General features: G+C 42.9%; 1 protein-coding gene across 3 annotated transcripts in view; it reads left to right on the forward strand.

Annotated features, from left to right (window-relative positions):
* Positions 1-14,400, forward strand: part of tafa1b (TAFA chemokine like family member 1b) — a 119,847-nt gene that overhangs the window by 80,226 nt on the left and 25,221 nt on the right. For all 3 annotated transcript variants that reach the window (XR_003931438.1, XR_003931439.1, XM_030090764.1), the window contains exon 3: positions 14,001-14,141. Coding sequence is in view for 1 of the 3 variants with exons in the window: in XM_030090764.1 (XP_029946624.1) it covers positions 14,001-14,141 (141 nt within the window). In the remaining 2 variants the exon portion in view is untranslated. The remainder of the gene's footprint in view (positions 1-14,000; positions 14,142-14,400) is intronic.

Raw genomic sequence — 14,400 nt, forward strand, 5'->3', positions numbered from 1 at the left:
TCACAGTCCACCCTGGTGGCACAGATCAAATTTACAGGTATGTAGAGGCAAGACTGATGAGGAGATTCAGAGTTTCATTTTATCTCTACTTAAGGTTTTCAAAGGAACAAGGCAGTCGAAGGGGCACGCAGGCACTGTTTGTGACCACTGCATGTTAATCACTCGCTTATTTTGTCTTGATAAATCTGCATCAGCAAGTTATGAGACACTGAAGACAAAATCGAATTTTTTAACTTTTACCTCAATCTATATCTGCATTTTCTTTTTTCTTTTTTTTTTTATCAACATAGTGTGACCTTGAGAGTCTCTTTGGGCAACAGTTCAAAACAAAGTCACGATTCTAATCTTTATAATTAATGGACACACGAGCCTGTGTCATTCATTACGGCCGATTTTAATCTCCTGGATGGGGGATAGTTTCTGCGACTGAATCAAAGCATATTTCAATTTGTGATTGATTCCCCTCTGCAGAGGATTGCTACTGAAGATGAAGTAATCACTCTCACTCACAAAAGAAAAGTAAAAGTTAGAGGGTTTTTTTTATTATTTCTGTCCTCCGCAGAGCTCCATCATTCGAGCGAGTCGGTTCGGTGTGCTCCCGACGTCGTGATGTTTGATAAGAAGCCACAGGAGCCTGAAAACATTTGATTGTGGTATTATCTCTGAGCATGGATAAAAACATGTGAGTCATGTAACGGTGCTCTTAATAGATACTTTCATAATAGAAGAGTATTGATCCAAAAAGAAGCCAAGACTGTGAAAAGTTAATTGTTTGCCTCCATCTCTGTAGGACGGGCAGACGGTGGCTTCTTAATGAGAAGCTCATCAATCATTTTTGCAGTGAATCATCTCAGACATTGCTCTGGCATGTGAGTATTTTTTTCCCCCTGCTGACGCCTCAACAATAGAAATAGATGACGCCGAGGCTCGTCTCCCACTCGTGTTACCACATCAAGATGTTATCTCCAGCTTAAAAGCTTATCAACCAGACCGTAATGATATTGAGTGACTGAATTGTGTGTTTTGATGGATATCGCTGTGAGTAATCTGATACCAAATTGTGTTCCAGTTCTCATATTGTTCCGATTTCAGAGTCTGCAAATAACCACGCTCCCTTTCGCCTCTAATTCTTAACCCCCGCCCCAGCCGCCCCCTGCCCATCTCTCGTCTCCCTTCCAGTCATTTGTCATAGCCGTGATTCTCTCCCACAGGTTGAAAAAAAAAAGAAAGGGTTGCAAAACCGTTTTAGGACTCTGTGACACAAAAAATTTATTGCCGGTGTCCGACGTCTCTTTGGCCTCGAGTTAATCTTTTGTACATTGTGCATATTTCAGAAGTTTCAATAGTGACTGCAAACGCAGCTCTAAACAATGTGCAAAGCTTTTATTTGAGAGATAATTGGCTTCCACAGTTTGAGAAACACCACGGAGGATGGCATGTGTTAGCAGTGAGAACTCCTTTCATCAAACCATTTCCACACAGTCTCTCCCGATAATTATGTTTAATCTATTGTGTTGTGAATGTATAGAATTGGCTGCTCCTTTATAGCGCTGCTTCAGCTTAAAGCACATGGAGTTGTGAAGGGAATCATATTAATGTGTATTTATCCAGGGTATATATTATCTTCGAAAAGCTAGAACCGCTCCTGCTAGGCAGCAAAGCAAAGGACACTTCGAATCTTGAGGCTATCATTTTCCGATTCTCTCGTAAGTGTTTAGATTATTGCCCTGGATTGTAGACACAAGCTGAAGAGGAGGGAGGGCATTTCTGAATAAGAATAATTGATACACACTCATAAAAGTCAAATGTTGCAATGAAACAGTGCTGCTTCACACCATTACCCATAATGATATAAATGTGGTTGTCGAAGAAGTGACTAAGTTCAAACCTCACGGAAAAATCAAGTGTTTCTACATGAGCTCAAGTAATCAAAACCCACAGCTCAATGCTAGAAATACACGGCTACTCAGAGGCAATGCGATGAGGTGAAGTGAATGAAAATATAGTGCTTGTATTTGATTGATTTTATTATATAATTATATAAATTGACTTGTGTCCTCCGCAGCTGCATAACTCAAGATGAAAACATTTGATCTTGCTGATTCTGGAGTGTACGTCCCATGCTCCAGTAGGCAGGCAAGAGAGAAAAAAACTAGCTGTCACGGGAGCAACCTAAAAGAAAATTTGTTCACTCATGATAGATTATATCTCCCTTCTGACAGCTTCATGCTCCTTTCTTTTCATCGTCCGCAGCACTTTCTCGTCCTTGATGCCACTGAACAGCAAGGTCAGCTGCTAAACACCGAGTCTGGCATCATTACTCTGCATTGTCAAACAGGAGATGAGTGGTTAGCACATTGATTTTCCTATTTCTTTCTCTTTTTTCAGCCTTACTTAGATTGATCATCACATGGAGGTTGGTCTTTGGGAAAAGTGATCAATGCTCTGCCATGCAATTATCATCTCACGAATGCATCATTTAAAAGCCAATATCCGTTTTAATAATGCGCACGGTGGAAAACACTCCGTCACGTACGTGTCAGCAGGTGACAAGGGAAATAAAATAAAATGATCCCCGTTCTGGATCGTGGAACACGTGTAAAACCCCTCAGCATTGTTCTAATAGATTGACACCTCTGGCATGTATGCAGAAATAGCAGTAAAAAAACAAAACAAAAAAATAGAGGCCAGTAGGCTTTTTCCATATAAAAATCTACTTGAACCAGCTCCATGGAAATATACAGACATTTGCACAACAGCCTGGAGTTATAATTGTGTACAACACTCGTGCCTCTGCATTCCAAATACTGTCTGTAGCTGTGAGGGTTTGCAATTAAATAAATATAAAAAACAAAAAAATTCCAGGCAGTGTTAAAACATGCAAGCACGCCAGCGAGAGGGACATGAGCTGATTTCCATATATTGCATATGAGGCCGGGTCTATGCGAAATCACGCGAAGCTCCGATGGCTCAGCTTTGCAGAAAGTGGGCAGATTATTTGCACAGTAAAGTGCCCTTTCTCTCCATATTCTACTCCGGGAAGTTTTTGCATGCATTATTTGATGTTAAGTGCCCGCCGATGCATTATGCAGATTAGGTAATGCATTGTGTGTAATTCCAGAAGGACCTCGGCCGAACCCGGACCCGCATGCCTCCCGGGACCGCGCACACGCCACTGCCCGGTGCGGCGTGATCCATGCAGCCGCCATGTTCTCAGCGTCACTCGTGTCATTTTCTGCCTTCAAGCATTTAAAATAAATCTGCGGCCGCGCAGCAGCCGGGTTGAACCGAACGACCTTCTATACAGGCTTCTGTAACTTTTCACCCTTTTTTTTTTTCCTCCTCTTATCAGGGGGGTGAACTCAAACTCACGGCCACTATCCAGGCCATTTTGCAAGGCTCACAGCATCCAATTGTTTTCTCCAAGTAATGTCACTTTTTGAAGGCTGCTCCGCGGAGCTCTTCAGAAAGGCAGCTTTGTGGTTTTGAATGGACAATTTAGTTGCTCATTTCTCCATCCGACTCTCATTTAGACTGAGCAGTGACCTGTGTCATATGGACACTGAATAGAGGTCAGGCACCGCTAACTGTACTGCAGAGTGCAGTAAAACACGGAGGGGTGCAGCTGCGATCTGCCGGCCTGGACTCGCCGGCCGTGTTAGCCGGTCGCTGCAGTGGTCCGGACGCACGACAGACAAGGGGAATTAAGTGAGAAACAAGAAGTGATGAATAGATGTTTGCCAGCTTCATCTATAGGAGCATGACAGGCTACAGTAAATTCTATGCACTCGTGTTTTCGTTGCTACACAGCAGTATTTGTCGCTTCACCCTCCTGTCACAGGGGAAGATAAGCAGGATGTAAGTGACGAGATACAAGCTATCTCTGCTTTTACTGCACACATTCATTTTGATGCTGTATTTAAAATGCAGTAAAGGCCCTTATCCTTACAAAATATAGCTACCGTGTTTATAACAGAGTACCCTGCAAAGTTATGCTTACACCTGAAAGACCACAGAAGTAGGTTACATCCTGCATATATTTACCATAATCACCCCCACTCCTCTTTTTTTTTTTCCCCCATCAATCTGTCAGGTAACTTCTGAGAACTTTTAATGTGTTTTCTCCAAAGCTGTGTGTGTGTTTTCTCTTTCTCTCTTCTCATTTTTTTTTAACCTATTCGCTGCTTTTCTGAGCAACAATGTGGATAATAAAAGCTTGAATTGACATTTAAGCCATAATGGCCATCGGCCGCCCCTGCAGACGTCCCCCTCCCTCTGCAGGGCTCGGGCTTGGCAGTGGGTCTTCTTGTGGCGGTCCATGACACGGAGAGTTATATATGCCAGGGTATTACAGAGCCCCTCTTAATCCGGTTTGTCACGCTGCTCCCTCTGGAGTGGGGTAATTTCATGGTGCTGAACTGGTATTGATAGAGCCTTGGTAAATGAGGCACGCAGCAATCGTTAACTTTAATAACCATAAAGATGTGAGCACTGGAGTCATACAGGCCCATGAGAGGAAACCCATACAGGTGATTAAGAATCGACCAGGGCCGTGGCCAGCATGCACCTCGCATTTCTTATTCGTACTAATGGAATTACCTGTTAAAGATGTCAAGACTATTACCACCAATGGTGCAATTGCGCTGCAGTGTAGTTTTCTCATTCCTCAAATTGGAGCTTTACGCATATCCTTTCTTTTTTCATGTCTTAATTGCAGGTTTCAGTTAGATTTGTTTTGAAGTGAGTAGAGCCAGGTTCAGAGGTAAGCCATACCAGCAGAGGAGAAAAAAAAAAAAACCCAGCGTTCATCAGTGCGACTCCAGTATAGCTGGGTCAGTGGTTCCTGTCAGTCAGCTTGAGCTCCGGAGCTTCTTCCTCCCCTCAGCCGCCCCCCTCTCCCTCAGGTTTGTGGTCGCTGCAGGCACTACTCCAGCCGCTGTGTCCACTTGTTTGTCTACTCCTATTACTGTGGGTGATGCCGCCTCTAGAGGAAAGTAAAATCCAGGCCACAGACGGGTCAGAGCGAAACCAGCCCGAAGCCTTTACACTGGCTGAGGTCAGAGAAACCATGCGGATCACTGCGGCGGGGCGCTGACGGGCGACATATGGGTCAATAGGTTTTTTGAGCGCTGGATAAACAATGGTTAACAATGCTTGAGATTAATTTGTTTGTTATCCTTAATGGTGCTCTGTGCCAGAAGAGATTTCCAAGCTGGCACCGTTCCAACTGCTTTAAATGTGTTTTGAAGTGGATGGTGCAAGTTCTTCTTGGAACCCTTCCCCCTTAAGGCTACCTTTTATTATTTATTGCAATGAGTCTCTCATTGAGTATTTGGGAAAAGATTTCAAAGTGAGAATAAGTGGTTGCTGTTCAAGCATGGAAGTAAACTGGTAAACTGAATTCCTTGGAAAGGTTTCTCTGTGGTTCATGTTGGTGCAGTTTCCTTCCATGAGACACCTGCATGTTCTGCCAAGGCATATTCACACACACATAAGAAGTATAAGACCCTGAACACATGAATCACATCGCAACCATTATTGCACACAATGAATCATACAGGAGTCGTTGTCTGGGCTCGGCAACACATGTATTCACCGCTTCCCAGATGGTCCTTTTCCAACAGTTACGTGTTGGTTCAGTGTGCCTCAAGATAATGAATGCTGAAGGTGTGGTGTGCAGCTTAGCCGCCGTGCACAAACAGCCACACCACGTCGCGCTGCTTCCAGGTGCTTGGCTTCAAGCACGAGTGGACGATTTAATTCTCAAAAGGTCATAAATAAAAACAAACTTAAAAAAAAAAAAAAATCACAATCGAAACAAAAGTAGTCTGTGTTGTCTTTCTAATTTCTACAGATTACACATAGTTACCATCTGTGCTGTGCTCCCAGCATGAAGAATTGTGTGCGCACACACAAAAATCTGCAGTATCTGTAGTGTTTTATTTTGCTCTTGTCGCTTCGCGATGTTCTCCACCACAAAGTATTGCAGGGGGGGTCGAACGCTGCTTCTCCCAGGGTCCTCTTTTCACACGCTGGTGCTGTTCGAGAAGTACAGAAATTTGTGCTGTAAATGAGGGTTGTGTAATTTCTGTTTAAATATGTAAAACGTATCAGCTGCCAAAAGGAAGGACATGAAAAGTTGTTCACTGGCTCAGCCTCTGAGGCCTTCATTTGGAATCTACTTGACAGCGCTTTGTAACGTGTTTAAACATTATCCTGAGTAATCAGGGGAGTGTTCAAGAAGTTTCAACTTGATGTTTAAGTAATGAAAAGCTAAATTCTGATGAGCATCATTAAACATATATGCAGCGGGACAGCTGGCTCTCAGCCACTTTGATGCCTTGGCGTCTTCAAACAGATCATTAATACCCACTTCCTCCCCATTTCTGCGAATCCCAAAAACATAAAGCAAATCAAGGCAAACAGAACAGAGTGTTATTTTTGAAATTCACAAAAATCTGACAACTTTTAAATCTGATGAGATGCATCTGATTGAAAACTGAGCATCATAAGTAAGGGTCAGTTTCCATTATGCATGAGCAGTTGACAGAAAGAAACCAACTTAATAAACAATCTGCTTCTTAATAAAACTTTGTGAGGATTTGAATTGATTCCTCTGGCACACAATACAAAGTAACTTTGTTCACTTGTTAAAAAAACAGGCATTTGAAGCTTGCGAGAGTCTTCATTTGTCTTCCAAATGTGCATCATTTGCAGCAGTATATCCAAATGCAGCTGAGTAAAAACTCAGTGTCAGATTTACATTTCCACAGCTCTACACATGTCCACATTTATATACTGACAATGGGAAGCATAATTCTCAGGTGCCACCTGAGATGTAAATTGACAATTAGAAGCTCTCAGGCAGTGGATGGCTGTCACTTACGCAGACGCGCCGGGGAACAACAACAAGCCCACAGAGAAGGAGAAATTGGGTGGAAAGATGGACTGCGGTGGATGCTGCACCTGCCTGCCTGGCAAAACAAAACAGGCGTTCGGCACGCGGGCGGAAGCGGCTAGCGTGTACTGATTAACTTGTTGTGACGAGTCCTTGAGAGGCTTAAGTTTTCCCGACTGCTGCGTCCCTTTCCTCAGCCATATGCCGTTATTTAATAAGTCCACCAGTGAGAGGGAAGCGATGTGAGGGAGCTAAACAGAGGGAGAGGGAGGGCCGGTGACAGAAACGCTTGCTGATGGTGAGCTAGTGATTACCGCTCCTGGCCACTCTGCATAGATTATAGCTGTTGACGCTGAGGCCGAGCCAAGGTGTAGTGGAGAGCGTTTGTTTTTGCATAGCGTGGTGACATTGTCACAAGTACCGGCATTTGTCCCCCTCGCAAACATTTCCCTATGCAGTCAGATCAAACCACCGTCAAGTTGCCAGCACGCTTTGTCGCTCAGACGACGAAAAGGAACTGTCACTTTGATTCCTGCGAGTTTGAAGTCTTTTGTTGTTGGAGAAGAAACTGGCAGGCTGCTGTGACCTTGACTATATGCACAGCGCCGATGTCCTCCTGGGTTTTGCGTGGGCAGCAGTGGCAAAAGCACACACTTTCTTTCCATAACTTAAAGTGCAGATACTTGGGTGAGAATGAAGAAATCTGTTACTCAAGTGAAAGTAGGAAAGTGTACCGGTGTATACTTAAGTGAAAAGTAAAAAGAAAAATCTTCACACTTCATAAAACAAGGTGTCTGTTTTGAACCAATTACGTTCAATTTTCTGTTCTGCTGTTTTATTTCAAAGTTTATCAAAACTGTGTCCAGACACCTCAGTGTTTGGAGAATACCACCCCAACCCTTCACAAGCTAAAATACATGAAATAAATAAATGAAATAAATACATCAAAATACAGGAATATTATTTTTGGCAGGTTGAAATTTAATCCCAAGAGGGTGATTAAAGGATATTTCATGACTTGGAGACATGAAAGTGTGAATAAAGACCCTTGTGTGCTGTTTAAATGAAAGAAAAGCTGCTGAAACCAAAAGTACACACCTCGCTATTTTTAGCTTTTTTAAAAAAAGTCCCTAATTTGAACATATTTTGTCCAGGATTTCTGTAAGAGACCACTCTGCAGCTACTTAATGTGTTGTTTGCAAAACATAACTTTACGAATCACTTCCAAGTAGCCAGAAGAAAAGTTTAGAACATGGGTGTCAAACATAAGGCCATAGGCAAACAAAAAGGCATGCAGGAAGCTGCATCTGAGCCTGCTGTAGGAAATGCTTTACTGGACATTTCACTGTATTTTGGAGCAGAAAGTTTCATTAAAATTGGCTTCATGTTGAGATTGTATTCATTTTCTCTACTCATTGGTTTTGCAAAAATCAAAGACTTTGTATAGAAAAGAAAGTCAAAATGTATGTTTGGTGACACAACAAATAAAAACATTAAAGTTTAAATTTAAACATATGGCTCTGTATTACCAGTCTGGCCCACTCTGTATGTGACCCCTGAAATAAAACGGATTTAATGAGGACAAACTGTGAAGTAGACTCATGTAAAAAGTACAAGTATGTCAAGCTAAAGTGTTTCCTTGCACCTCAGAGCATGGGTTGAATAAATCCAGCTGGTGGACTTTATCAACTCAAATTTAAATCGCCCACAACGAGGACAAGAACTTTCAGTAGTGTGTCTGCGGCGGGCTGAAGTGTGCAGTCCCTTCAGGAGTGTTTTCAGAGAGACCTCATCCTTGAAACCTTCTCTCATGTAAAATTAAAGATGAAATAACACCACTAAAGCAGAACATAAGCCCTACAATTGAGCAGTTTGCCCATCAGTCACATGCTCACACGCTCTCATGCCGCGAGGCTCCAGGAGAATGGGAGAATTACTCTCTCCAGCAGTTAGCATTTCTCTGTCTGTTTGAGATCCTCACTGACTGTGACAGCAGTAATTCCAGGCTGTGTGACTGATGATACCCGTCCTCAGTCCGCTTCTGCAGAAAATACAGAGGAAGGAATTTTACACTTGTTTTAACTAAATTTATTTACTTCACAGCAGCCGAAAATTGTCACATAAGCGCCAGTAACTCCTCAACATAAGGAAGCATTTAGGCTAAAGTAGGAATTAGTGCATCCTCTCTCAGGTAAAATAATGTTTGCTGCACCAGTGTGTCATTATTTACAGTGGATCTAGCCCATTGTGTTCAACACATCGTCTCCTTTCCTGAATTATTTTAACAGGAGGATATACGATCTTTCAGCTACCGCACCAGCAGAGCAGACATAAAATGGATGCATTTCAAAATCCAATCTTTTTGTATCCATAAGCCATAAAAAGCACCATTCTAGGTATGCAAGGGAAAATCTTTCACTTAAAAAAAAGAAGACAGGTGGAAAAGCTAATATATTGGCCTGCAACCTACACATTTATTGATCTGTATTTCTTGTTTTACTATATGAATTAACTGCATTGCATTTGCATTAAGTTCCGCAGTGAAAATGATCAGATACATCAGGTAAAACTTGATTTTATCAAACTTTCTTGTGAGTATTTTGAACAAGAAGGAAATGATCCAGCATGAAAAACAAAGTTAGACCCTTCTTCATCTGGACTCGTCACAAATTTCACTCTTGTTGTTGGAGACATGACAGGAGGATTGGATTTGGTCATTATTTTGTTGATTTTTGTGCTAAATGTAGTGGAAACAACTCAGCACTGAGCTCTACCTTGGCTTTGAGGCTGGTTTAATAGATTCGACGTTGCTGTCCAACTGGTCACAAAGCCACGCTGTCAGGGTGAGTTTGTAAAATCATTTATAATGCAACAAATATGGGAGAAATGTTTTGGACATTTCACCGTATTTTGCATCAGAAGGTTTCATAAAACTTGGCTTTATGTTGAAATGGTAGTAATATTCTTTAGTAACTGTTTCATGGTTTTTATGGCTCTATTTTACCCACTCAGGATGAGATCGTGCTGTATGTGGCACCTGAACTAATTGTGACTGACACCCTTGTTTTAAACGGTGCCACATTTGTTGATGCATTTGAACGAGGAGAGCTCTGTGTTACAAAAATAGTGATATTAGATAGAGAACATATTTTTCTTTTTTGATTTTTGTTGTTGTTGTAGTTTTGATCAAAGCATCAGTGTCTGTGCGCACGAATCCGCTTGCGTGGAAACACTTGCACCGTGTCGTAGGCTGTGTTATCTTGTGCTCCCATTCCTACTCCCGTATCTATCCCCCCCGTTTTAGAGCCTTCTCTCATTAACAACTTCTAATTGGCCTTTGGGCTAAGCTGGAAACAATGAAGCATTGATTTCCTTAAACATAATCACCTCATCCAGTCATTTAATGGCTGCTGTCACTGTAGGCTGCCGAGAGAAAAATGGCCAGTCAATGGTCCCATCGATGCCCTTCACCTCCCTTCACCAGAGGCTAAAGTGCACCGCCACCCACTCCATCTTGGCGGGTCGCTTTAACCCCTTCCACTGCCTGACAGGCTCGGAGCACTTCATCCATCATGGCTGCAGTCTGAGCTGCTTGTGATCCGGTGCTTACGCCACAGTGCCCACACAGTTACTGCTGCGCACCTGAGCAGAAAGTGTCAATTATGATATATCACAAGATACCCCGTGCATACAAACACACACACACCCCAACAGCTTAATCCACCGATAATAGATGGTCATTTAATTCACCCTGAGCTTCCAGCTACCTGAATGGGATTATCTCTCGTCCAACTGGCCATTTGTCGTTTAAGTGGCTCCAGTGACTGGCCGGCTAGATTCATCAGGAACTCATTTACACTCCTCTCTCCTCCACAGACCAGATGGTTCATGGCGATCACGCCTAATGTCCACCTGGCTGATGGCTGGACCTTATCACATGAATGAGACACACTACTACCTACTCCGGCGTGTGTGTGTGTGTGTGTGTGTGTGTTTGTGTGAGTGTGTGTGTGTGTGTGTGTGTGTGTGTGTGTGTGTGTGTGTGTGTGTGTGTGTGTGTGTGTGTGTGTTTGTATATGCCTCGCATTTAACAGCGATTCTACTAATCATTCTTATGTCTGGAAGAAAAACAATAAGTCATGATCTTCCAGTTCAGCCATTAGACTAAAATATACCACAGCTGTCAAAGCTTTTTCAAGAAATAATTATCAGTATATCCTGGATTATTTTTGTTTTCCAATATTCTTTTTGAATCATACTACTGAAGATTCTTTCTTTTCCATAGTCTTTTGCAAGCTATATAGTAATTACAGTTTTATAACAGAACATTTATAGCAGGGTTATCAAATATATGGCAAGCAAGTCAAAGCTGGTCCACAGTGTTGATACATTTGTTACAGAAAGTTAAATATATTCACTGTGTTTTGCAGAAGAATGGATAATTTAAAATGACATATTGTTGAAATGTAATTAAGTGAATTTTTACATTTCAACAAGCTGATATTTATTTGCATGAAAACTAAGAAAACAACCTCAGTTGTGATTAATTATATTTTAATTAATAATTTATTATTTTATGATACATTATCTAAATATTTTTAAGCTGTCATTTGCTCATCCGGTAAATGTCAAATCGGGCCGTGTGTCGCCTCTGAGGGAAAACACTCCTGATGAATAACTGCCAAACTCCGCTGCTGCATCGTCAGCTGATAGTTTTGATTACAGCTTGTTTGAAAGCAGTTCAGTAGAGGAGTGCACTCGTAGGCTGGTGGGTTGAGAACATTGTCCACCATGAGAACAGACAGCCTGCTGTAATGTCAGGTGGTGTACTGACAGTGAGTGAGTTCACACGAGTGAAAGTGCAGAAACACAGCTACAGATGCTGCCGCAGAAAACAAGCAGGGGATCTGCAAAAGTTTAATGCAACACAAAAAAAAATGAGATTTGTGATTGGTTGAGTGTTGATTTCTGCTTCAGCTCCACTTACGTAATAACAGAAGGCTGAAATTTGATCATGCGGTTGAATTATTGCTCAAAACAAGCTTTTAAAGATATAATAAGAAAACATGTAAATGGTGCAATGCAGCAAATGATGCAGAATGCTTATGTTACATATAATCCAGAGATTCAGCCTCAAGGTTTTACCTCATGTTCGCAATTATTGATACGAGCATCCGAGTCTGTTTTGCATAAGGTTTCAAGGTGGCCTTTGTAGTCTCCTCGTGAAGCTTTGCTCCTGCTGACTCGCTAAGCTGTGATCATCATGTATGTTCACAGCTATCCTTGACTTTTCTCTCTGTTTGAAGCCTTCAAACAAGATGTGTGATTACGCTCGACTTTTGCATTGCCGCGTTTGTTTGTTTTTTTGTTGTTCTTTAACGTTTGTTAGCAAGAGCTCTGCACTTTCCAATCAGGAAGAGAAGCAGGCTGCGGGGATCCAACCCAATCCGACGCTCTGTGATGCAACATAAAGTGCTCATTTATTTAGCGATTGCCTTTGACTTGAAAGTAAGTCTGCAGGTCAGGAAGCTGTCAGTAAAATATTCAACAGGCCAACATATCGTAGGGTTTGGGGTTTTAGCGCACTCTGGGGAATTTTCCCGTGCTTTCACAGCCTGCGTTCTGCTTCCTCCTGCCCAGAAATATAGAACAACAAGCTCCGAGAGAGTGACATTAATTCTGCACGACAGCACAGTCCGGCAGGACTGCAAATGTTTGCCTTTTAATCCAGAAACTGGTCGTCCTTTGGTCTGGCCAAGGCAGACATTGATGGGAATAGGAGAAGAAAACTGTTGCCAAACTTGTCTGGGCTGCTGGGAGCTCCGCGCCGTAATTCATGACCCGAGCCATTTCAAACATTTGCACAACCAATCCTATCGAGAGAAACACACACCAGTTGTTGTCATGCCAGTGGAAGAAAATACATCTCCTCACTGGAACAGAATGCTCTCTTTAAGACTTGCCGTAGCCTGCTAAAGTAATACCCAAACAAGATGAAATGTGGCATTTGCTGTGTCTGTTTATTGTTCTCTATCAGTTGTGTGTATTGTAGGGAAGAAGTTCGACTCTCCTCTCCTCGCCTCGCTCCTGTCCTGGGATGAGCTCCAGTTTAATTGTTGGACGCTGGTGTCTGTTGCGGAGGCTGTCAAGGGAAGATAAAGAGTTTTTCCTGGGGCATAAGGAAAGGGGAGAGCTGTGATGGAGGGCCTCTCTCCTGCAGCTCCGCTGGCTGCATTAGCCCCACGCTTTATAATTGTGTGAAGGGGGCACTTCTAGTGGCTCCCTCATTACTCACTGGCACGGCCAGTCCCTGGCAACCAGACACACCTTGTCCTCTAGCGCTCCCTTTTTCTGCCCGTCTCACTCATTTCAGGATGTCCCTCAGCCCCGTCACCCCCTCACTCTCCCCTGGGCAATCCTCCTTATTGTTATTTTGACCCACTACTGCCATCGGCGCATATCGCCTTCTCCTCTCACAGTCTTTTTTGACACGCTCCTTTGTCACAGGAGGGCCTATTGTACTGCGTTTGCTCTGACTGGTGTCACCTCTGAATTGGAGTTAATACCTTATAGTCCCCACATTGTATAGCCAGAGATCGTGCATGGTGCCCAGATGTGACTCGAATAAGTTGGATATTAAAATCCTCACGACTGTCAAATCTTCACCAGACAATCGGAGACGCGGTAATTCGCCTGCTATTAGCCTTATTGATGACACGTGAATAACAAGCACATTATCGGGACAGTGTGATGTTCCTGAAGCAGTCACTGCGGGCTGATTGGTATGGAGTGAGGACAACTGGCGCTGAGTGAGAGGCAATTAGATGACATAATTGAGAAGCCTTGAGGGCCAATTTGTTACACATACTTACAGTGTAAGTGCCTAGTGATTGTACGGCAGCTTGCTGCACACGGGATGTGGTCAGGCTCACCTGAGCCCATCCATCATTCAAATCACCGCCGTTCGTTTTATTATTTCTTACAAAAAAAAAAAAAAAACCACATGTTCGACAAGCTAACGGCAGCTGGTGAGACCTCTCCGCTTCGGCACGATTCCAGTGTGGTGCTTTCGCCTGATGCCCGTGTGTGTTTGTCTTTACAGAGGGCGGTACGTGCGAGGTGATCGCAGCTCACCGGTGCTGTAACAAGAATCGCATTGAGGAGCGCTCTCAGACAGTCAAGTGCTCCTGTTTACCGGGGAAAGTGGCCGGAACGACACGCAACAAACCCTCCTGTGTGGATGGTGAGAGGACCTCCCGTGCGACTCGCTCACTGTTTATTGCCGTTAGAGGAAAAGTCTGTCTGACACCAAAGTACTTTCAGGAATGATATAAAGTGATATCAAGAGACAACGAGCGATGCAAAAGTATGCATAATGTTTAGAGGAATTTCAGTTTAGCTGTTCAGGTTTGCAGGAGATCCTTTATTCTACACTTCATCCATTTGTTTATCAGAACAATAGCAAATGCATTTCTGTCAGAATCATTTGGAGAGGGAAATAA

The sequence above is a fragment of the Salarias fasciatus genome, chromosome 5 (genome assembly GCF_902148845.1).
Source record: "Salarias fasciatus chromosome 5, fSalaFa1.1, whole genome shotgun sequence".
Taxonomy (NCBI): Eukaryota; Metazoa; Chordata; class Actinopteri; order Blenniiformes; family Blenniidae; genus Salarias; species Salarias fasciatus.